This window comes from Natrix helvetica (assembly GCF_964273705.1).
Source record: "Natrix helvetica genome assembly, chromosome: 7".
In the NCBI taxonomy this organism is placed as follows: domain Eukaryota; kingdom Metazoa; phylum Chordata; class Lepidosauria; order Squamata; family Natricidae; genus Natrix; species Natrix helvetica.
Genome location: NC_138558.1, coordinates 63388869 through 63411710, shown reverse-complemented (window position 1 = coordinate 63411710; position 22842 = coordinate 63388869). Strand labels below are relative to the sequence as shown.

Sequence of the window (22842 nt, the reverse complement as noted above, 5' to 3'; positions counted from 1 at the left end):
AACAAAAGCATTTTCTCATGGGAAGGATTCTTATAATTAATTCCAAAATCTTATTAATTCCAAAACCATCTGGACCTGCAACTCCCCAAAATCAAACTTCTAATTACCTTTTTTGCTGCTTATCCACCACCCCATTAAAAAAAAATCCTTAAAAATTGTATTTCAAACTACTTTTATTAAGGTTTGAAAGAAACTCAATGACTGTTTTGAAATTTGTTGCTCCAAAAATTCCTAAAACCTAAATGAGTTAACCAGCATTTTCTAAAAGTGATTTGAAAAGAAAGTGTGTGTACCTAATTTTATTTTATTTTGACCGTGGTTTGTGCAAAAAGATTATTCCCCTGTGTTCCAAAGCTCTAATTCTGGAGACCTGCTGTCTTGCAGTATTCTCATGAGAAGCAACTGTCTGGAGCACATCTAGGTAACCTCAAGTCTTTTCATTGTCCAGAGAGCAATTAAAAAAGAGGTGGCTTATTTACTGACTCTTCATTCCACCATGGTTATTGGCTGTGCTTTTAGTAGTCAGTCTTCAGTTGCCATTTCCCCCCCCCCCCAGAAGTCGCTTTCTCTACTATATTAGAGGTATGGCTTGCAATAGGACATAAGAATGCTTACAGCATCATTTCCCAGTTTGATGCCTTCCATATCAAGTTGGACCACAATTCCCAGAATTCCATTAAGCATTGCTGTAGTTCCCATTATATTTGAAGGACCAAGTTCGCTGGGATGCCAGGTTTAAAGCATCCCATCCAAAATCCTAGATTAAAGAATCTTTAGTGGGGGAAGAGAAAAAAAAGCATCCCCTTTCCCCCTTTCCTATTTAGAATCCTGTAATATGAATCTGTTGGCTAGTTATTTAGCTGCCATGGCAACATCTTCCAAGTATTATGGAATACCAAGGTTCCTTTGTTGGCAAGTATCGCATTACACAGGGGAACTCAATTAACACCTGAGATAGTTACAGAACCCAGATTTTTTTGGGGGGGAAACACACTTAAAAAGAACCATTTACATAGAAAAAAATATATCTACAGAATATATGACTCTTTCCAAAATATCTTCTATATTCAAATAAATATTTTAATGAAATGTTTTATTTGAATATATAAAATGGAAAATGAAAATTTAATTGAAATAATTTGCAAACCAATTAAAATTAGTGTTGCAGTGTGTGTTATCTCATTCTCTATTAAAATGAATCTTGCATTTGTAAAGGATGCCATGGATTTGCTCTAGACAATACAAAAAGAATATAGACATGTTTTCCACACAAACCTGAACTTAATTTCCTTAGTTTGCTTTTAGCATATTATACTTGATTCACTCAGAAGACTACTGAAGTGGAACTATTACTGAATATCACTGAATGCTCAGAATTCAAATTACAGTGACTCCATTAGTTAAGAATCACAAAAGGCTCTGTGAATGCAAATCAAGCGTTTAGGAGAAGGGTAAGTATGTGTATGTGTGAAATTATGAACCACAGTTTTGAAAGGGATACTAAACCATGTGAACAAACAAATATTTTTACAAAACTGAAGGCGTTATTTGCTAGCGAATGTGAAGAGAATCAAGGTGCAAATGTTTTCATTCCGAACAAAATCATAGTTTACAGTGTGTGTGTGTGTGTGTGTGTGTGTGTGTGTGTGTGTAGAATAGCATAAGAATAGAATGGAGAATAGAATAGAACAGAACTCTTTATTGGCCAAATGTGATTGGACGCACAAGGAATTTGTCTTTGGTGCATATGCTCTCAGTGTACATAAGGAGAATAAAAAATGCATTCATCAAGAATCATAAGAGACAACACTTAGTCATAGGTTACTGATAAGCAATCAAATCATACTGGGAAACAAACAGAAAATATAAATCTGACATATACACCACATTTATATGCTGACATATACGTTGGACAACACCTCCCATCATCCTCAGCATCCAGCTAGGCTTGTGATCCAATGCCTCTGGAGGGGGCCAGATGGAGGGAGGCTTACTTAGAGCTCTCATGTACATTAAGAGCAGAGATTATATTTAAAGCCCATTGCATAACAAAGGTTATAGCATGCATTCCATCTCTGGAATTGTGCTTAATTTCTGCAAAGCACAAAACAGCTTATTTGGGGTGCCAATGATTAACAGACTTTGCAATCATTGCTGCCCGAGCTGCTTTATTTTTCTGCCTCTAAGACGGAACCTGCTTATTTGGCAGTTTCTCAAGTTACTCCCCTCAGGCAGCTTGAGCCAGTAAAACTGGATCCTTTCATCTCGGTGGAGCTTACTGACAATCAGCCGTCTGGTTTCCTAGGAAACGCAATCTTGGCTAGAAATAGTGAATCATTTCCAGGTCACTTTCAACATGGAGAGTGGAGCAGGAAGGCATTGGACTGAGGAGGAGGTTAAAGCCTTGCTAAGCGTCTGGTCAGAAAAAAATATCAGAAAGCAACTCCATGGGACCTTACGGAATAAAGGGATATTTATTTACATTGCTAAAAGGCTTCAGGAGTTGGGGATCTGCAGAGACTGGAAACAGTGTCGGGCAAAGTATAAAAACCTGAAATATGAATATAGGACAGTTAAATATGCCCACAACTCAGGAGATGCTACAAAGACTATGAAGTTCTTTCATGAGCTGGATGCCATATTGCAACATAAACCTGTCACCCAGTTAACAGAGGAGGAGAACGGCAGGTGTTCAGCCAATGACATCATAAATGCCACCAAGGAGAACAATGAAGGTAAAAAAACAACCACCCCAAACTTCTTCTTCTTTTTTTCTTATTGCTGTTATCTAAAATACATACAAGCTTGTAAAAGTCCGACCCATGCAAGCAAGGCACTGCAGATGACATAGCTGGTAGAACAAACCGACTTAATGCGCTCCCTTATCTGCGTGTCTCTTGGGGAAGGGAAGGGGGGGGAGAGGAGGAGGAGGAGGGTGTCTGCTCCTGAATGTTTCTATAAATACACAAACTTAAGTTAAACCAGCTGCTGGAGCTAGCCAGTTTCCTAAGCCGAATTCCTCTAGAGAAAAAAAAAAGAAAAAGAAAAAAAGAAAAGACAAAAAGACTAAGGGCCTGCAAACTTCTGCTGGGTTTATTGCTGCTTTATCTGTAACATTTTGTGCTGTTTTATAATTGTGTTGCTAGGTTGGAGGAGAAAATGCTGAGCCACAAGTAATAAATATATCTATATATACATATACATTTCTGTGGTTTTGTTTGTGCCCTGTTAGAATTTAAGCAAAAGGACCAAAAATGTAAATCACCTGCTAGCAGGGACCGAAACATGTTGTCCCTTTTGAAATTTTGTTTTTCCAAGAAATTTACCTTATCTTGCTCAGGGAATACATTAGAAATTTTGTTTTTCCAAGAAATTTACCTTATCTTGCTCAGGGAATACATTATAAACATTTAAAACACATTGAAGTTCTTTTAAAGGGTGAATCAACTGCTGAGATAGCAACCTTCTAAAAACTATATTCACAAGAGTTTTGCACATTTGTATGTGATGTATTTTGCTTGCCTGCCGGAAATCAGAAAATATTATTATTTGAGAAAGGAAAAAAACAACAACTCTCAACCAAATCAAGCCACTTGGACAAAAGTATTTCTTGATAATAAATAAGAGCATGTATAAATTATTATTTCATGAAGCTTTCGAGTATCATTTTATAATCACAGGAAGAATTTTTTCTTTAAACGTTATCAGGGAAGTAATTGAAAATGTTTCATTTTCTTTAGAGAACTCTCAGTTAAATATCTGATTTTAACAACAAGAAAGAAAAAAAAAGTCTGCATAAACCTTGCAATGCATGTGAATTTGTTTTAAATTAATAAACCACTGATTTTTTTTAAAAAAAATAACTATCATTAAATAATGCAAAACAATGCAGCAAAAGAGAGGAAAAACCCACAAGTTGAATCCTGTGTCAAGATAAAAGGTCTAGCTGTTTGCTCCAGGTTTTGAGGATGATTTTCTGGTTCTGTTTTCACAGTTTATCAATTCCAACTTACATATACAAATTATATATATATATATATATATATATATATATATATATATATATATATATGTATGTATGTATGTATGTATGTATGTATGTATGTATGTATGTATGTATGTATGTAGTAATTGTACTTTTTATATTTGTGTTGTAATTGTGTTGATAAATAAATAAAGGGAGACTAGGATAGATCTATTTCGAGCTAATTAGCTCTCATCAGCTAGCCATACCCTTACTGGGATTTGAACCTGGGCTGTATTATATCTTAGGCAGGAGTCTTAGGCATACCAGGGGTTGTAACACAAATACATATACATATATACATTTATATATATATAAATGTATTTCATATATATATATATATATATATATATATATATATATATATATATATATATATATATATATATATATATATATATATATATATATATATATATATATATATATATATATATATATATATATATATATATATATATATATATATATATATATATATATATATATATATATAAATGAAATTCACAAAGAAAAGCTAAAATTTCCCCTTTCTATAAGGACTTTATGCATGTGTATCATATCTATAGATGCTTGTTGAAAAAATAGCAGTGTACCAAGAATACTTCACACCTATTATTCTTAAAATCTCTAAATAAAGATATTACGTTACAGCAGCTAGCTCTAGAGAGAATTTTCCCCCTAATCCAAATCAAAGAGTTGAATCTAATTGGTTGCTACTAAGTGAACCAAAGCATGTTTCCCTTCTCCCTACTTCCCTAAAATACTGTCTACTGATATATAAAAGAGTGAAGGACTCTGTTTGAGAAAGTAGACTGCTACACAGAAGGAAAGGTGGCATTTGCAAAAATCAGTACTGTAATGGCACTTTCAGATGATCTTGAGAAATGGCTCCTCCCACGTTGTCAATAACTGTGGTAAAAATGAGCCACACTTTCATGGGGTAAAGGGCCGATGGAGGCTATCCATTGCCCATACTTTGGAACAACTTCCATGTAGTAATTGAACCCAATCTTCCATAAACTATTAAGAATGGAGTTCTTTCTTACAGCTGTTGGAAGAAATGTCCTTCTGGGTTCAGTTCCAAGTGGGGAGAAAGACACTGGAAACATGGTGGCTGTTTGGAAAGATGGTTTTAATGGTGGGCAGGATCCCATGCCTTGAAGATGTTGGGTGAAGAAGAAAAAAAGGGAAGAGGTGCGGAGAGTGCTTGAATTTTATGCCTTCTCTGGGCTTTTGAATTTGAGCTTGTATTCTGATTGGTTGTCAGAGTCCCAGGCTTGATTAAGTCTTGCTGGGTGATGTAATATTCCCAGGTGCCATGTGGTGAGGTGGGTAGAGGGCTAATCCTAACTTTGTTGGATCTTGGGTGAGGGCATTTGCTTATGAATAGACCTAGCTATCCCTTTATTTCTTAAGTGTGGATATCTGCTGTGGGCTATTGAGAATGGTGGGGGCTATTAAGAGTGAGTGTATTTCCTGCCTAAAACATTTCTCCATTTCTCATCCAGGGAAATATAACATTCTGCCTTTTTAATATTTCCTAAAATATTTCATTTTTCTAGCAGTGGGGTGGGTGCTGACTTCCTACACAGCCTTCAGATGAGCTGGAGCCATCAGACTGATTATATGATGATTATGATTTGTTTGTCTTTATATTCTTTTACTAGAAGGGTTTTATTGTATTTCTATTGATGTAGAAGACGTACAATCTTTGTCACATTGGATAGACTACTAATCATATCAAATCAATCCAATCCATGAATCAGTCATATGTTTTGAAAATAGAAAGCCTCATGAAATGTGGTCTTTCCTACAGCTGTCCAGGGCTGCTGAGTAAAATGAATTCTGTACAAATGCTTATGCAATTAATTTAGTAGCTATTGTTTCACAGATTATTATCAGCCCATGGGGAAAGTGTTAGTGCTCAAATTGATTAGTCTTGTTTAACCAATCTGGCCTGACACAATTCCTTTCGTTATGCAAACTACAGACCCTGTTTGGGTTCTCCATATCTCACAAAATGTTGGTTTATAGAATAAATAAAAACTATTACGGTTTATCATGAAGTGGGAAACTAGCTATTATGCAGCTATGGGGTTAATTATTTAGCCAAGTGTTTCTTGATTGGAGAAAAACTCTCAACAATTAACAAAGAATCAGAATTCTCCTTGCACAAACAAACACTAAGGTATACTTGCATTGGAAGTGGAATGGGCGGCAAATACATTTAATGAATAAATAATATGGTATTTGTAAAGTAAAAAGGAATTGTAGTTTGGATTTGATTCATAGAATGTGGCAGCTTCAATTTTGGAGTTTATAAGAGTCTTAAATTGTTGTGGTAGAGTTCCTAGATAGAAAAATATCAATATTTCTGATGGAAATCTATCTATCTATCTATCTATCTATCTATCTATCTATCTATCTATCTATCTATCTATCTATCATCTATCTATCATCTATCTATCATCTATCTATCTATCTATCTATCTATCTATCTATCTATCTATCTATCTATCTATCATCTATCTATCTATCTATCATCTATCTATCTATCATCTATCTATCTATCTATCTATCTATCATCTATCTATCATCTATCTATCTATCTATCTATCTATCTATCTATCTATCTATCTATCTATCTATTATCTATCTATCTATCTATCTATCTATCTATCTATCTATCTATCTATCTATCTATCTATCTATCTATCTATCTATCATCTATCTATAATAGCCGTCTGTGTGTGTATATGTTCCAGCATGTTCCAGAGTTATGCTCTGGAGCACCTCGAGCAATTTCAACCAAACTTGGTACACGGATGACTTACTCTCTGGAAACAAATACTGTGGGGGTAAGACTCCCCTAACACCCCCCCCGGGTGTGTATTCTGTTAAGATACAGCCTATTGCGTCTTAAAATGGCTTCTACTATACAGCGCAGTAGGAGTTGCATGGTTAACGGCTTCAAAGTACTCCACAAGGGGGCTCCCTCTCGTAAGGGGGAAAATCCAACATTAACAATTATGTTTGGTCTGGACATTTTCTCCCTAAAAATAAATACCCGGGCAATGCCAGATTATCAACTAGTTTGTAAAGGTTAATGCCTTTATAATTGAACGGGAACCCAAAAGGTATGGCAGTAGCACTGCTGGGACATCCTGTAATTCAGAGAAGTCAAATCTGCTTAGAATAACCAGTTTAAATCAAGGATGAGAAACATTTTTTGAGCTATGTAGCATGTGGGAACCATCCCCCCAAAGTAATTGGGTGCTGTCATAAAAGCTAGGCTTTACTTCATCACATTTCTGTTTAATTAAAAGCTGAAATAATATGATTACTCCTCAGGCAAGGCTTGAATGACTCCTCACCTTGTAACATATAATAAAGTTTTCCCAAGTCCAATCTGCAGAAAGAGCTAATGGTTATACCATTATTCTAAAGACAGTTCCTTGGATATAATCCTTACTGGAGGTTAACTTTAAGCAGTTTTAAAATGTTCGTAGACTGGGAACTAAATGCTGCAGTTCCAAATCACTTCAATTAAAAGCTGGACCTATTCAAGCAATTAATTTAAAACTTAATTAGAAGGATAGTAAAGTAAGGAGATGCTATTCTTTTATTTAGAGCAATGTGTCTCTCTTACATTCTGTTGTATGAGTAGAGTTTTGTTCATGCTTCCATCTTATTTTCACACTGTACACACAAATGTACATAAATAATATACATTATTTATGCCTCTTCTCTTTTATTTTCAGTTCTGAGTGACTTAAACATGATTTATTCTAGCTGAGTTTATCCCAGATGGTTCCGCCCCAGGCGCCTGATGGAACCGGATAGGTTCCAGGCGGAGCTTGGGCCACTTCCTGCTGACCTGTCCCACCCCCGGGCTGAGGACCTGGTAGCCGCATGGAATAGTGCGGCTGCCGGTGCCTTGGACCGGGTGGCGCCTTTGCGGCCTCTCCGACGGCCACGATCGACCCGGGCCCCCTGGTTTAACGGGGAGCTAAGGGCGATGAAATGCCTTAGGAGACGCCTGGAGAGTAAGTGGAGATCCTCCCGCTCCGAAGCTGACCGAACACAGGTAAGAGCCTACATAAGGACCTACCTTGTGGCAATAAGAGTGGCCAAACGTCAGTATTGTGCCACTCTTATAGCGTCCGCAGAGAACCGCCCTGCCGCCCTGTTTCGGGTGACCCGCTCCCTTCTGTCACAGGAGCAGCGGGACCCCCCATTGCAGGGCAGGGCAGAGGAATTTGGAGAGTTCCTGCAGGATAAAATCGATCATATCCGGAGAGGTTGGACCCACTCCAGTGCTCCAGTGGGGACGTCCGAGACTAGTCTTGAGAGACCATGCTGGGAGGAGTTTGACCCTGTTGTCATCGAAGATTTGGACAGGTTGCGCGGGCGACTGCGGGCCACCACATGTTTACTGGACCCGTGTCCCTCCTGGTTGGTGCTGGCCTCCTGGGAGGGTTCACGAGGCTGGCTACTGGGACTGGTGAACGCTTCGTTGGGGGAGGGCCTGATGCCGGCCGCCTTGAAAGAGGCGGTGGTCAGGCCCCTGCTCAAGGAGCCTTCTCTGGACCCAAAGGAGCTAGCAAATTATCGTCCTGTCTCCAACCTTCCTTTTTTAGCGAAGGTTGTTGAGAGTGTGGTGGCTCAGCAGTTTCCGCGCCACCTGGAGGAAGCTGATTATCTAGACCCGCGCCAGTCCGGCTTCCGACCCGGTCACAGCACGGAGACGGCCTTGGTCGCGTTGGTGGATGATCTCTGGAGGGCAAAGGATGGGGGTTGTTCCTCCATCCTTGTCCTATTAGACCTCTCGGCGGCCTTCGATACCATCGACCATGGTATCCTATTGCGCCGGCTGGAGGGGTTGGGGGTTGGAGGCACCGTGCTACGGTGGTTCCGCTCCTACCTCTCTGGCCGGACGCAATGTGTGTTGACGGGGGAGCAGAGGTCGACCGCAAGGCCCCTCATTTGTGGGGTCCCTCAGGGGTCGATCCTCTCGCCTCTCCTGTTCAACATATATATGAAGCCGCTGGGCGAGATCATCCGTGGTTTTGGGGTGAGTTACCATCTGTACGCTGATGATACTCAGTTGTACATTTCCACCCCAAACCACCCCAACGAGGCTGTCGAAGTGATGGCCCGGTGTCTGGAAGCCGTACGGGTCTGGATGGATGACAACAGGCTCAGGCTCAACCCCTCCAAGACAGAGTGGCTGTGGTTCCCGGCTTCCCGATTCAATCAGCATACTCCATCGCTGACCATCGGGGATGAGCAATTAGCCCCGGTGGAAGGGGCGCGCAACTTGGGCGTCCTCCTTGATGATCGGCTGACCTTAGAAGATCACGTGGCGGCCGTGGCAAGGGGGGCGTTCCACCAGGTTCGCCTGGTGCGCCAGTTGCGGCCCCTTTTGGACCGGGAGGCCTTGCGCACAGTCACTCACGCGCTGGTGACGTCCCGCCTGGACTACTGTAACGCTCTCTACATGGGGCTCCCCTTGAGGTGCGCCCGGAGACTGCAGTTGGTCCAGAATGCAGCCGCGCGGGTTATTATGGGGAGATCGAGATTCTCCCATATAACACCTATCCTGCGCGAGCTGCACTGGCTTCCTGTGGCCTACCGGGTGCGCTTCAAGGTACTGGTTACCATCTTCAAAGCGCTCCATGGCACAGGGCCCAGTTACCTGCGGGATCGCGTCCTGCCCCATACATCCTTGCGACCCATTCGCTCACACAGAGAGGGGCTACTCCGGGTGCCGTCCTCTAGAGAGTGCCAGAGGGCGGTGCCCAGGAGTAGGGCCTTCTCTGTGGTTGGCCCTACCCTTTGGAATGACCTCCCCCCAGACATCCGGACAACAACCGACCTTCGCTCCTTCCGTATGAAGCTGAAGACCTACCTGTTTTGTCAAGCCGGCCTGGCATAACGTTACAATCTTGCCACCCCAGGTCATTTTATAATGGGAAATTTTGTTTTTTAAAGTTTTTAGAGTTTAATATTTTTGGGGTTTTAAATTTTGTAAGTATGCTTATTTATGGACTTATTTTTACCTCCTCTGCACGATATATGGTGCTATCTTGATTATTGCTCTGTACGTCGCCCCGAGTCCCTGTGGGGAGAGGGGGCGACTAATAAGTTCAATAAAATAAATAAATAATAATAAATGTACTCCTTGACATTACAAGGGTTCATGCTTCAGGACATTTTATGACTATGTTCAATTTTGTGGTTTTTATCAAGCCTTTTGCATTCCCAAGATGGATATGTAGTAGCATAGATTCATCTGTTTTTCAATATAATACTCTAAACCCTCCCTCCCTACACATATTTTCTTCTTTATAATTCCAGGCGAAGTCTCAATTACATTGGAAGAAGAAGAAGAGGAGGAGGAGGCTTCTACCAATCCATTGCTGTTTATTTCTCATTGCAGGCCTATTGATCTAGGTAATGAAAGGCAGCATGTGAGAGGGGTGAAATGGATTGTTTTCCTTTTTTACTATTTTAGTGGCATGATGTTGGAGGTTGTTGGAGGGAGCAAGTAGAGGACTAAAAAAAAAATACCCACCCCCCAATATGGGAGTTTTGAGTGCAGGATTAGGATAAATAAATACCCAGTCAGGTTATCAGCTACTAGTAAAATTATAAAGTGGCTACAATCCTATAAAGAAGTTCCTGTCCCTTTTATGCTACTAAAATGTTCAACCTGTAACGCATAACATTTGACCAGGTGCTGTATCCCAAAACATCCATAGCAATTCAGTATATGAATCAGTTACAACTTTGCTCGGATGGTGACTTTATTTATCATTTCATTTTAATAGTGTTGCTTCCTTTTCCCCAGAAGTTTTTATCTGCGTTAAAAGATTAAAAGATAGTGTTCTTCCCTAGCTTCAGAGAGCTGATGTCTCGTCTTAAGTACCGGTAGTGTCTACTGCAGGGCTGTCAAATCCGTGGCCCACGGGCCGGATGTATCACGCACTGTCCACACCCACCAGAGGTGGTATTCTACTGTTTCGGACTGGTTCACCCGAACCGGTAGCTGAAATCACGGGTGGCCCTCCCCATTCACCCCGGCTCTACGGCATCCCATTTAGGCCCCTTTTTTAGGCAAAGCACATGCGCAGAAGGTGGGAAAGTAAGTGAATACCAACCCTGGCCCCCACGCCTGGTTTAGCGAAGGATAAAAAAGTCCCGCTACATCAGGGGTGTCCAAACTTGGGACCTTTAAGACTCGTGGACTTCAACTCCCAGAATTCCCCAGCCAGCATGGCTGGCTGGGGAATTCTGGGAGTTGAAGTCCACAAGTCTTAAAGTTCCCAAGTTTGGACACCCCTGGCCTATACTTAATGGACAGAATCTTGCTAAATTAAAACTATCAACTTCTAACCTGCTCGACATAGTCTGAGATATGTTAGGCTATCCTGAACCTTTTCCCCTTTCCTGGAATGTGCAGTCTCTTAATCTGGCCTCTCTCTGGGAAAACTATGTTGCAAAACTGTCTCCCCATTCCTTCTCCAGTTGCAAATTCCATCACACCAACATGGCTGAATATTCCAATAAAGGAGAATATTTGTAGCTCAGGATTGAAATGAAGGGTCTTTGGTGCTCTCTAAACTTGTTTTCTTGCAGACATTTCATTACCCAAGCTAGGCAACATCATCAGCGCAAATAAGGAGTGTGGTTTGCTTTCAGTTTATATTCTAGAGCTGTGATGGTGAACCGATGGCTCGCATGCCACAGGTGGCACCCGGAGCCATTTGTTAGGGCAAGCAAGGCGTTGCCCTGTCAGCTCCAGCGTGCATGTGCACACTGTGCAGCTGACTTCAGCCTTCTTTTGAGGCCGTTTTTCGCCCCCCCGGAGGCTTCCTTGAAGCCTCTGGAGTGCGAAAAGCCGGCCCTATGGGCAAACCAAAAATTCAGGAACGGACTTCCGGTTTGGCTGTAGGGCTGTTTCCCCCCCCCCCCCGGAGGCTTCAGGGAAGCTTCTGAAGCCTCCAGAGGGCCTCCGGGGGCGGGGGGCTGTTTTCGCCTTCCCTAGAGTCCTACAAAGCCTCTGGAGCCTGGGGAGGGTGAAAAAACCGCACCAAAAGTGTGTGTGTGTATGGGGGGGAGGTTGGTGCTTGTTGCGTGCAAAAGTGCGCTGGGTCGCACACATAGCATTATGGGCATGGCATGCCTGCGCATGATCCCCCTGCGCTCCTCCCACTTCTTGATTGGGGTATTGTTTACTTGATTGTTGGCCTGATGTTAATTTTGGAGTCAATCTATGCTGAATTTGGTCCTGATTGCTGGTGGAGTGGTGCATGGGTCTTTTTGTTCCTTTTTGGGCTGGGTGATAGTCTCTTTTGCATAGTCTATAGAGGTGGGTGAATAAAAGCTGATAAAACACTGAGGTAATCAAAAACTGAGGAATCAAGAAACTTAAGTTGAGACAATTCAGGCACTTGGGGCTATGAAAATTGATGTCACTGGCTGAGATATTGATTGGCTTAAGTGTGCATGGTACCGGTATAACTAGCTAATTTAGCAGCCCTTGTTAATACTTCAGATTTATAGGGGGGGGGGGAACATGTATAATACAGAAGTAGAATTACTTTGTTTTCCTGAGACGGGTAGCAACATTAAAGATTTAAGGAGGTTATTATATTAGGGGAAAACGACATACACTTCTGCAATGGTCTCTTGTCTGGTGGTCAGCTCTTTCCCTCATTCCTCAAAGTCATTTCCCATACCAGGGGCCTGCAACCTTAAATACTTGAAGAGCCATTTGGACTTATTTCCCACAGAAAAGAAAACACTGGGAGCTTCAAAACCTGGGAGCCTCAAAAACCACACACACACACACAATTCTAAGAGACACAGATCCCCCCACTCCCCCAATTGTTGCCTGACATATTAACTTTACAAGAGAAGGTATAAAAACAATTTTGTATTTTACTGATACTATCCATTTTGAGTTTTATTTTGTTCCTGGAGAAGAAAAACAGTTAACCACACATTCTCTCTCTTGCTATCTCTACCTGATCCTGATCCCTCCACCCTACCCAATGCAGGTAATACATATCTGTGTCTTTCTCCTGTCCTACCTGATGCAGGTAATCCAACCACAGTATTAGATGCTTCCAAAAATCTCCCCTTCATTCCTTCTGTAGCAAACGAAGGAGGAAAGCATTGGACTGTTAATGAAGTCAGAGCTCTAATACGTGTCTGGTCAGAAAAGAGCATTCAGCAACAACTGGAAGGAACAGTGAGAAACAAAAGGATATTTGAACACGTTGCTGCCAGACTACAAAAATTTGGAATTGACAGGGACTGGAAGCAATGCAGAACAAAATATAAAAATCTAAAGCATGAATACAAGAGTGTTAAAGATGCCCAATACTCGGGCAACACAAGCAAAACTATGAAGTTTTTCAGAGAGTTGGATGCTATTTTGGGACACAATGCAGATAAAACAAGCAGATGCCATAATGACTATGGTGAGAAAGCAACAGAATGGATAAAGACCACAATAGAAAAAAAACTAAGAGGTAAAATTTGCATTACTTTTTAAAATCAATGTTGCAGCAAAATCTGCATAGAAATAATTTCTGTAAATTTTACAGAAACTCCGCTTAATTCGAACTATGAAAAGAGGAAAAAGAAAACTAGAAAAATGATTAATGTAAAAAGATGGATATGTGATCCAGTCGGTTAGGTGCTTTAATTAAGATGACATTGAGTGAATAAAGTCAAGTGTTTGAGAGGGTTGAAAATAATAGCTGCCATAAAATACAGTGAAATAGTGAGGAAATAAGGGGTATCTGTGGGTGTTTAAGAACAAAAGAAACCAAGATGGAAACCACAGCCGTATGCTCAAAGATGGTCCCTTTCCAGTGGTGGGATTTAGCCACTTCGGGAGAAACGGTTGTTAACTTTCTGAGCAGTTTGGTGAACTGGTCGTTGGAAGAAATCATTAGGGGAGAGAACCAGTTGTTATTTGAATCCCACCACTGTACCCTTTCTATGATGCGGGTGAAAAGAGCACAGGGCTCTGAAAGCAGATTAGGAGTAATTAGGAGTTGTGGTGGCACAGTAGTGAGAATGCAGTATTGCGGACTGCCTACAGCCTGGAGTTTGATCCCGACTGGCTCAAGGTTGACTCAGCCTTCCATCCTTCCAAAGTCAGTAAAATGAGGACACACATCGTTGGGGAAAATATACTGACTCTGTAAACCATTTAGAGAGGGCTGTAAAGCCCTATGAAGCAGTATAGAAGTCTAGGTGCTGTTGCTATTATTCAACATTTCCTAACTGGAAACCCTGCAGACCACATCATCTCTAGCCAGCACAGCTGTTGATTTACTGCCCAAGGATGACATGAGCTTGTCCACACTGTTAGGAAGACATTTACATAGGATTCTAAGAAGGCTAAGCTATGTAGCCTTCTCTATTACATTGCCACTTAAGATCTGCAAAGATATTCGCGATAATAAATGCAGTCCACAGAATACTATGGACTTCTGGGTGATGTGATTAATGTATTATGTTTGTTTCTTGTCTGGAATTGTTTAAACGGTGTGCATGCACTTCTTGAGTACTCAAGCAAAATACAATTTAAGGCTGATGGACTGTGTTTGGCTTCGCTGGTTAAGGACTTAGCTTCATTTGCAGGAATTAGAATTTTACAGCTGTAGGACTGTAACCTGTAACATTTTATGCAGAATTGCTTTGAATTACAGGTGAAGAGAACTTTATTAGTAACACACCTGGAGACGCCAATACAAGGAAAATGCCAAATGCAGGTGACTATGAAACGTTGGTAATCAATTTTTTGATTAAACTATTAAAATTCCAAACTCTTACAATATGATTCCAGCATTTACATAATGTTCCTTTTCGTTGTTTTAGTGATACGTAGCACTGTGGAGAGAGATAACTCTGGGCACTTGGGAAAACCCAATTCCACACTTAGGAGGGAGCACATAAAGGAGGAAATTATTGATTCAGGTAAATGTTCTGCAATTTCATCCGTCCTTTTGTATATTATTATTTGTATAAGATATCACTGAATCAAGAATAGGGAAAGGCATCATGCAAAAATCCAAACAAAAGCAGATAGCTTTCCAGTAAAAGGGTATTTTTCTGGAAAACTGGATTTGATATTGGACTGCTATTATTATTAAATCCAATAACCCAAGAATTTAGGGGGTGAGAAACTGTCCAGATGAATTATTATTACCCCAAAGTCTGTGAATTTCTCTTGATGTAATTCTAACGCCAGTTACTCTTCTGCTAATGAAACGTAAAACCACATTTACATTTTTTAAAGCTGTATCTCCCTGTTGGATGATAATTCAATTTATAATCAGGCAGGACCTAATCTTGGGGCATCCAGATCAGAGGTGGTATTCAGCAGGTTCTGACCAGTTCTGGAGAACTGGAAGCGGGAATTTTGAGTAGTTCGGAGAACTGGTAAATACCACCTCTGACTGGTCCCACCCCCATTTATTCTCTGCCTCCCGAGTCCCAGCTGATGGGGAGGGAATTGGGATTTTGCAGTAACCTTCCCCTGCCACGTCCACCAAGCCACACCACGTTCACCAAGCCACGCCCACAGAACCAGTAGTAAAAATGTTTAAATCTCACCACCGATCCAGATACATACTAGAGCAGTGGTTCTCAACCTCCCTAATGCCGCGGCCCTTTAATACAGTTCCTCATGTTGTGGTGACCCCCAACCAAAAAATTATTTTCGTTGCTACTCTGTAACTGTAATTTTGCTACTGTTATGAATTGTAATGTAAATATCTGATATGCAGGATGTATTTTTATTGTTATAAATTGAACATAATTAAAGCATAGTGATTAATCACAAAAACAATATGTAATTATATATTGTGAAATATTTCTTTATATATATATATATATATATATAGATAGAGAGAGAGAGAGAGAGAGAGAGAGAGAGAGAGAGAGAGAGAATATATTTCTCTTTCTGTCTCTCTCTGTCTGTCTGTCTGTCTGTGCCTCTTTGTCCCCCTCCCTCCCTTTGTCTCTCTGTCATTGTCTCTCTGTATCTCTGTCTCTGCGCGCTGGGAATGACTCCGGAGCCCATCCGGGAAGATGAGGAATGTGAGGGGGACCCCTCCCTCCGCAGATGGGCTCCAGACCCCACACATCTTTCACAGCCATCTCATTTCCAATTGGGGGAATCCATGCAGAGGATTTCTCGCCCCCAATTGGAAACGAGGCTGCGCCTGCCTCCTGCCCACCCCGCCCGTTGAAGCGGCAGTAATTGTATGTGGTGTGTGCGCACACCTATGTTTTCTACGGTGTGGAGCCACGGCAACACTCTGCACGGCTGGCGATGACTCCAGAGCCCATCTGCGGGGGCTTTCGAGGAATGCGAGGTGGAGTTTAAAGTTTAGAGTTCCGATGGTCTTAGCGACCCCTGTGAAAAGGTCGTTCGATCCCCAAAGGGGTCGCGACCCACAGGTTGAGAACCGCTGTACTAGAGGAAGAAAAGAAACAGAGGCAGAGTACAGTACTTTCAAACTAGAAGCAGTTCCTTGAAACAGGCATGTCATTTATTCTGTACTTTGAAAACAAGATCAATTATCCTTATAGCATTTCCCAGTCTACCAAGGATATAAAAACAAGGCAAAGTTAGCCCAGCAAATTCCACTTTTAACAATTACACTCTGGGCTCTAATAATTGTATTGCATTGTTTAATGATCTGCCCCAAACTCCTTCCAAGAATTGATGCTAAACTGCTTAGTGTAATTCTCTGGATCTTTATTACTTTTTGAAATTGGGGGCAGCACTAAGCTCTCCATTAGCCATCTAGCAATTCACCAGTTCTCAAGGATTTATTAAAGGTAATGAACTGTGTTTCAGCCAGACAATCAGCAAATTGTTTTCAATATCATAGGATGTCATCCAAAGCTAGAGACGCATATTCAGCTTGTAGTAAATAGATTTTTCTGAACATATTTATCAGTCTCAACCTTCCACTTGGCTTCATTTTGTTCTTCCCAATCACATAGTGCAGCGATGGCGAATCTTTTTTGGCTCACGTGCCATAAGCGGTGGGAGCGCAGGGGGGTTGTGCGTGGGTGTGCCACACCCATAACAGGCTCCCCCCCATTTTTTTCATGGTTTTTTCGCCCTCCCCAAGCTCCAGAGGCTTTATAGGAGCCTGGGGAGGGTGAAAACAGCCCCCCGCCCCCCACGAGGCTTCAGGAGCTTCCCTGAAGCCTCCGGAGCGCAAAAAACTGGCCCAACAGGCAAACCAGAAGTTCGGGAACGGGCTTCCAGTTTGCTCGTAGGGCCGGTTTAAGCCCTCCGGAGCCTTCAGGGACCTTCCGGAGGCTTCCCTGAAGGCTCCGGAGGACGAAAAACGACCCTATGAGGAAACCGGAAGTCACTTCCATGCTGGCCAGCTGACAGGGCAACGCCTCGCGTGCCCTGACAAATGGCTCCACGTGCCACAGGTTCGCCATCCCGGACCTAGTGGAACAGATATCCACACACCAGAAAAGGTTAAGCCAAAACAGATACTGATCATCCTCGACTTACCACATTTTGGCTACTGTTTGAAGTTATAATGCTGAAAAGAAGTAAATTACAAGCGATCCTCGCACTTATGATCATTTCAGCATTACTATAGTCATGTAAGCAAAATTTGGGTGCTTGACAACTGGTATTTACAACTACATCCCAGGTCACTTCCCAGCTGGCCTCTAACAAGCAAAGTCAACAGGGAAACCAGATTCACTTAATGACTATGTGATTCACTTAAGAACTACAGTGATTTGCTTAACAACCATGGCAAAAAGGTTGTAAAATTGGGCATGACTCACTTCATTACCTCACTGAGCAAGGGGAATTCTGGTCCCAACTGTGCTCTTAGGTTGAGGACTAACCTATCTGAGGTAATTCTGCCTTTACTCCATTACCAAGGAGAAGTTTGCCATCTTTATTGTGCAGTAAGTATAGTATTTTTTTCTGAAGAAACTTCAGTTCATTGTAATCTGTAGCCCCTTTGACGCCTTTTTTTTTTACATCTCTAGGTTTTCTCTGTGTACTTGTTTAATTCGATAAATAAAGCACAAGTCTTTCACAACAAATAATCATGGTGGTAATGGATAAAGACCTTGACAAATGACATCAAATGACAGACTCTTACGAAAAGTCTTTGTGACAGAAACTCATTTTACAATTTTGCTGAGGTCTGGTGTTTAAAAAATTGGCAGTGCAGCATTTTGTGCACAAAGTGATAATCAAGAGTTTTATAACAAAACCATACTCAACCTGTCAACCATACTCGAATTTTAGTATGCCTAGTTTATTCTGTTCAACATGGAGATGCATCTATTTTATTATGTAATAAATAAAACATCATAAAGTGAAGCCACCTTCACTCCCAAAACCTAAATAAAAGATGAAGGAGGGAAATGTTGGAATATAGGTAATGTTCACATTAGCCTAATACAGATAGTCCTCGACTTTTGACCGGTTGCTAAATAACCAAAATTTCAACAAACCATGAAAATGGGACGTACGACCTGGATTTCAGGTTTTTGGCTGTTTGCCTGTGGTAATGTGACTGTAATTTATGTTTTTGCTGGAAATGCTTCCTAAAGAATAGATTTACTTAATAATTGTGAAGTTCGTTTAATGCAAAAAAGGTGGTAAAATTACATGCAGTTGCTTGCTTTGTGACCTTCATAACGTACAATCAAAATTGTGGTCTCACCTAGGGCCATATGTCAAAGACTACTTATATTCCTTTTTCTGCTTTGATAAGATGATTTTTGGACATTACTAAGTCATTACTTCATATATAAATCCATTGGTTAGGACAGGGCTGCCAAACTCCCAGCCCTTGGGCTGGATGCATCACATGCTGGCCACGCTCATGCCCGGTTTAGCGAAGGGGGAAAAAATCCTGATATGTCATGTTATGCTGCCGTGACGTGAGTTTGAAACCCGTGGGTTAATAGCTTTTCTCACTGTTTATTACATATTGAAAACCAAAACAATATTTCAAAATTAAGAAAATCCTATATGAACATCAACTCCCAACATCTGCCTTATGCTACCACCACATGATATTACCATACCTCGCCCAGTAGAGGGCGCCAAATTATTACAGGGAATTTTCTAGAAACTTATTCCTCTAACACCCCCCCCCCCCCCAAAAAAAAGCATGAGCTTCATGCTTTCTTTTGTCCGAATGGTCATTTAATTGATAACAACAAACAGGGGCTAACATTTCAAAAGCTAGAAAAGCATGTACAGTACACAATCAGTATTACTTTCCTAAGGTAAGAAAATAACCTAAAGGATGCCTTTTAAAACAGATATGAAAATCAGCATGAATAAAAATCAATAGACCAACGTTGAATGTTGACCAGAACGTTACCATTAGATTTTCTTGCTTAATATTTGCCAATTATCTAACAGCTAAAAACGCAGTTGCAGTCAGATAACAAAGTCCCTGACCCCCCCCCAGCACAAACTTGGACTTTCACCCTTTGGTTGGATCTTCTTTCTTCTGTATTTGATTGTATTATCTATCACAAGGATCACATCACCAAACAGCAAGAAACCAATTATATTAAAGGTCAGACCTCCTCCTCCCTTTGTTGGAATAAGACCCAGTAGTGTGCAAAGTAAAATGAATAATTACATTATTTAGTTTTAAAAAAAGAAAAATTCTTGACTTCAGTTCTTAAAGATAATTCTTAATGCCACCATAATGATAAAAACAACAACAACAACCCTGAATGTAGTTATGCGAGATAAGAGGAACAATGCATTCCCTGTTCTTTATGTTAATGCCTGCAAAGTTCCTTGAGCTAGTAACCTCAAAATAAATGTCAGGGTACGAATCCTTAAACCAATCCTATTGTCTGTGGGCACATTTTAATAAACATACAAATATCACACAATGCAGGTAGCCCTGAGCTTACAACCGTTTGCTTAACGATGGTTCAAAATAACAGCCTTGGAAAGAATGTGTTATAATTTGTAAAGTACCTCCAAATGTTGCACATGGGCTCCCAGCCCCAGCATTGTGATCTGGGTGCTCGGCAACCTGTTTACATTTAGGATTGTTGCCGAACTTCCTGCGGGCCGGGAGATCACCATTTGCCAATCTTCTCTGCTGGCATCCCCAGAAAGTCAGCGGCAAAATTGGCAGGCAAAGTTGCAAGCTGCTTACCGCCTGTTGGGAGGAGTCCCTCTCTTGTCCGAGGCTGGATGAAAGAGCTGCCAGCCAAAGGAATTCAGCTCCCCACAAGCTGCTCCCTCTCCCAAGGGGTTTTTGGGTGAGGAGCAGACCCTGGCCACCCAGGCATGGCAGGTGTCCACATGCCAATGGCCCATATAGCCTGCACTGAGCCTCCCATGCCTTCACTCTACTTAAATGTCCTGTGAAACTGCTTAACAACCACAACTGGCAATGCTGGGATTGAGGTCATTGAGCAAAACAGTCATGTAACTGTGGATGTCTCATTTAAGAGACAGTTCACTCAATGACCGAGATTCCAGTCCTAATTGTGGTTCTAAGTCAAGGACCACCTGTTTCAGAAAGCAATATTTTTCACATCCTCTGATAAAATTCCTTCAGCCAATACACCAGACTGTTAAATTTAATTATGCATACTTCCCACATATTTAAAGGACAGAAGTGGAATGTGGGAAATAAGCAAGAGTTCGTGTGCTTTTTAGCGATATGGGATTCATAATTGTGGCAGCGTCTAAGTGACCTTGAACATTCCTGGCTAGCACAGGAATGGGTAACTATCAAGGATATAGACTGCGAAGGATGAAAAATCTCAGAAGAAAATAATGACAAACCATTTCTATATTATTGCCAAGATTATCAGATGCATATGTAAATGTTGTTAATAGGAATCAAGTACACCTCAGAAACGTTTCTACCTTATTAATCATGTGACACATGCTTACACTAAGTATCTACAAAAAAAAGTAAAATAGGCATTACGAAGTCATGTGGTACGCAGTTGGGTTTGATGTGGGAAAACAGGCTAAGTATTTCATATCGTTTCCTGGATCTATTTGTCCATTCTTCAAATGCACAAATGACTGTTATATTGGAGTCTAAAATAACATATGGTATCAATTTAGGAGTGTTTTATTTGTAAAACATGTTGCATGGATAACAGTAGAGTTAATCCCATAGAAAGAAATCTTGGACGTTAGAAGGCAACTGGTTATTAGAATGAGAAGAGTTAGGTAGGATAGAAAGAAAGAAAGTGTTTTTAACAAAGGATGACATGATTAAAAGTTAGAATAAGAGATAGAAATAAGAGAAAAGGGGACTATTAGTGTATACACTTTTATATAATAAAATAAGAGCAATAAATAAAAGAAAACATGGAATAATTGAATGAGAAATTGCAACTTTATATAAATATGTATTACTATTAGAAATACATATGTTGGTTGAAAGTAATAATTATGACTAATGCTATTAATTTTAGCTGTATTAGAAAGTATGACACCCAGATGCCACACTGTTCATGCATTGAAGTTTGTAAAAAATAAAATAAAATAAAAAACTTTAAAAAAAAGAAATCTTGGAAGTCTCAAACCTCCTAGCCTCTTCCCATTTTGGTGCTGCTGCCACCAGCTATCTTCAAGGGAATGGCACCCTTCCTTTAAGTAATTTCTGTTATTCTTCACTTCAGTATATAAATATAAACAACTAATTCTATTCTATTGTATTCATTTGTTTATAATAAAAATATTTGAATTGTTTAGAACAATCACAGGAAAATACTAGAGAATATTTTAGCTCCAAACTAACTTTTTAAATTGAAATACACATTTAAACATGAAATTCAGTCATATGTCAATTACATTTTCTAAAAAAAATACTTTAAATTTACAGTAATTCAGGAAGACAATTCCGTCAATATGATTCCAGAGTTCTCACACATAAAGCAAGAACCAATTGACATAGGTAAGTCAATCATTGAAGGTAATGTGTATGAAACAATTTTATAAAAGAAAAAAATCTTCTTTGTTTATCTCTCTGTCTGTTCCTTTGCTAAAATCTTGGAATAGTCAAAATTAACTTCAAACAACAACGATGGAAATTTAATTGTAGCTTAGAGACACATATCTTAATTGACAATATAGGAGCTTCATAAATTTAAAGCTTTGGGTGTGGATAAGCTTTTTAAGACATAGTAGTGACAGTAGGTATATATTGCACAAAAACCATTGTTGAGATTATTATTTAAACTGATTAAGGGCATTCAGAGATTCCTCTAAATTTTAATACCAATATTTCAAGATGTTATTCTTTGTGGCAGCTGCTGTTATGATAATTTGAACACTGGCCATATCTGACGCCTTTATCTTTATTTTAAACACTCTTGTTTGGTATAAACGTCACCCAGATAAATCATGGCTTACTTAGAATTATAAGCAGAGAATTATGTGCTAATTCATTACTTTACTTTACTTACTTTTACTTTTATTCATATTTATAGACCGCCCCCTCTCCCAAAAGGGACTCGGGGCGGTGTACAGTCAATACATAAAAGATACATATAGATCAATACTTAGATATTTAAATACATAAATAGTTAGATACTTAGACGGAGGAGGTTAAAGAACTGTACATTAAAGTAAAGTATTTAAAATACAATCTTTAAAAAACCCCTAAAAATACCCCAAAGAGTTAAATTTAAAATGGTTCCCCAAAAATACCAATTAAAATATATCTGCCAGGAGGTAAAAGCTATGGGTGTGCCAGGCCAGCTAATCGAAACAGGTGAGT

General features: G+C 40.3%; 2 protein-coding genes across 4 annotated transcripts in view; one reads left to right on the top strand and one right to left on the bottom strand.

Moving 5' to 3' along the window:
* PPAT (phosphoribosyl pyrophosphate amidotransferase) overlaps positions 1-22842 on the bottom strand; it is a 73715-nt gene that overhangs the window by 27924 nt on the left and 22949 nt on the right. The gene's annotated exons all lie outside the window — the stretch shown is intronic.
* LOC309395485 (uncharacterized protein) overlaps positions 2315-22842 on the top strand; it is a 36752-nt gene continuing 16224 nt past the window's right edge. Inside the window, exons 1-6 of one of the 3 annotated variants that reach the window (XM_081959783.1) lie at positions 2315-2735; positions 10388-10483; positions 13192-13569; positions 14761-14823; positions 14930-15028; positions 21946-22017. In XM_081959783.1, coding sequence (XP_081815909.1) covers positions 2357-2735; positions 10388-10483; positions 13192-13569; positions 14761-14823; positions 14930-15028; positions 21946-22017 — 1087 coding nt within the window. In that variant the 5' untranslated portion in view covers positions 2315-2356. Of the gene's footprint in view, positions 2736-10387; positions 10484-13092; positions 13570-14760; positions 14824-14929; positions 15029-21945; positions 22018-22842 lie in introns of all 3 variants that reach the window. The other 2 variants (XM_081959782.1, XM_081959781.1) reach the window with 2 other exon arrangements.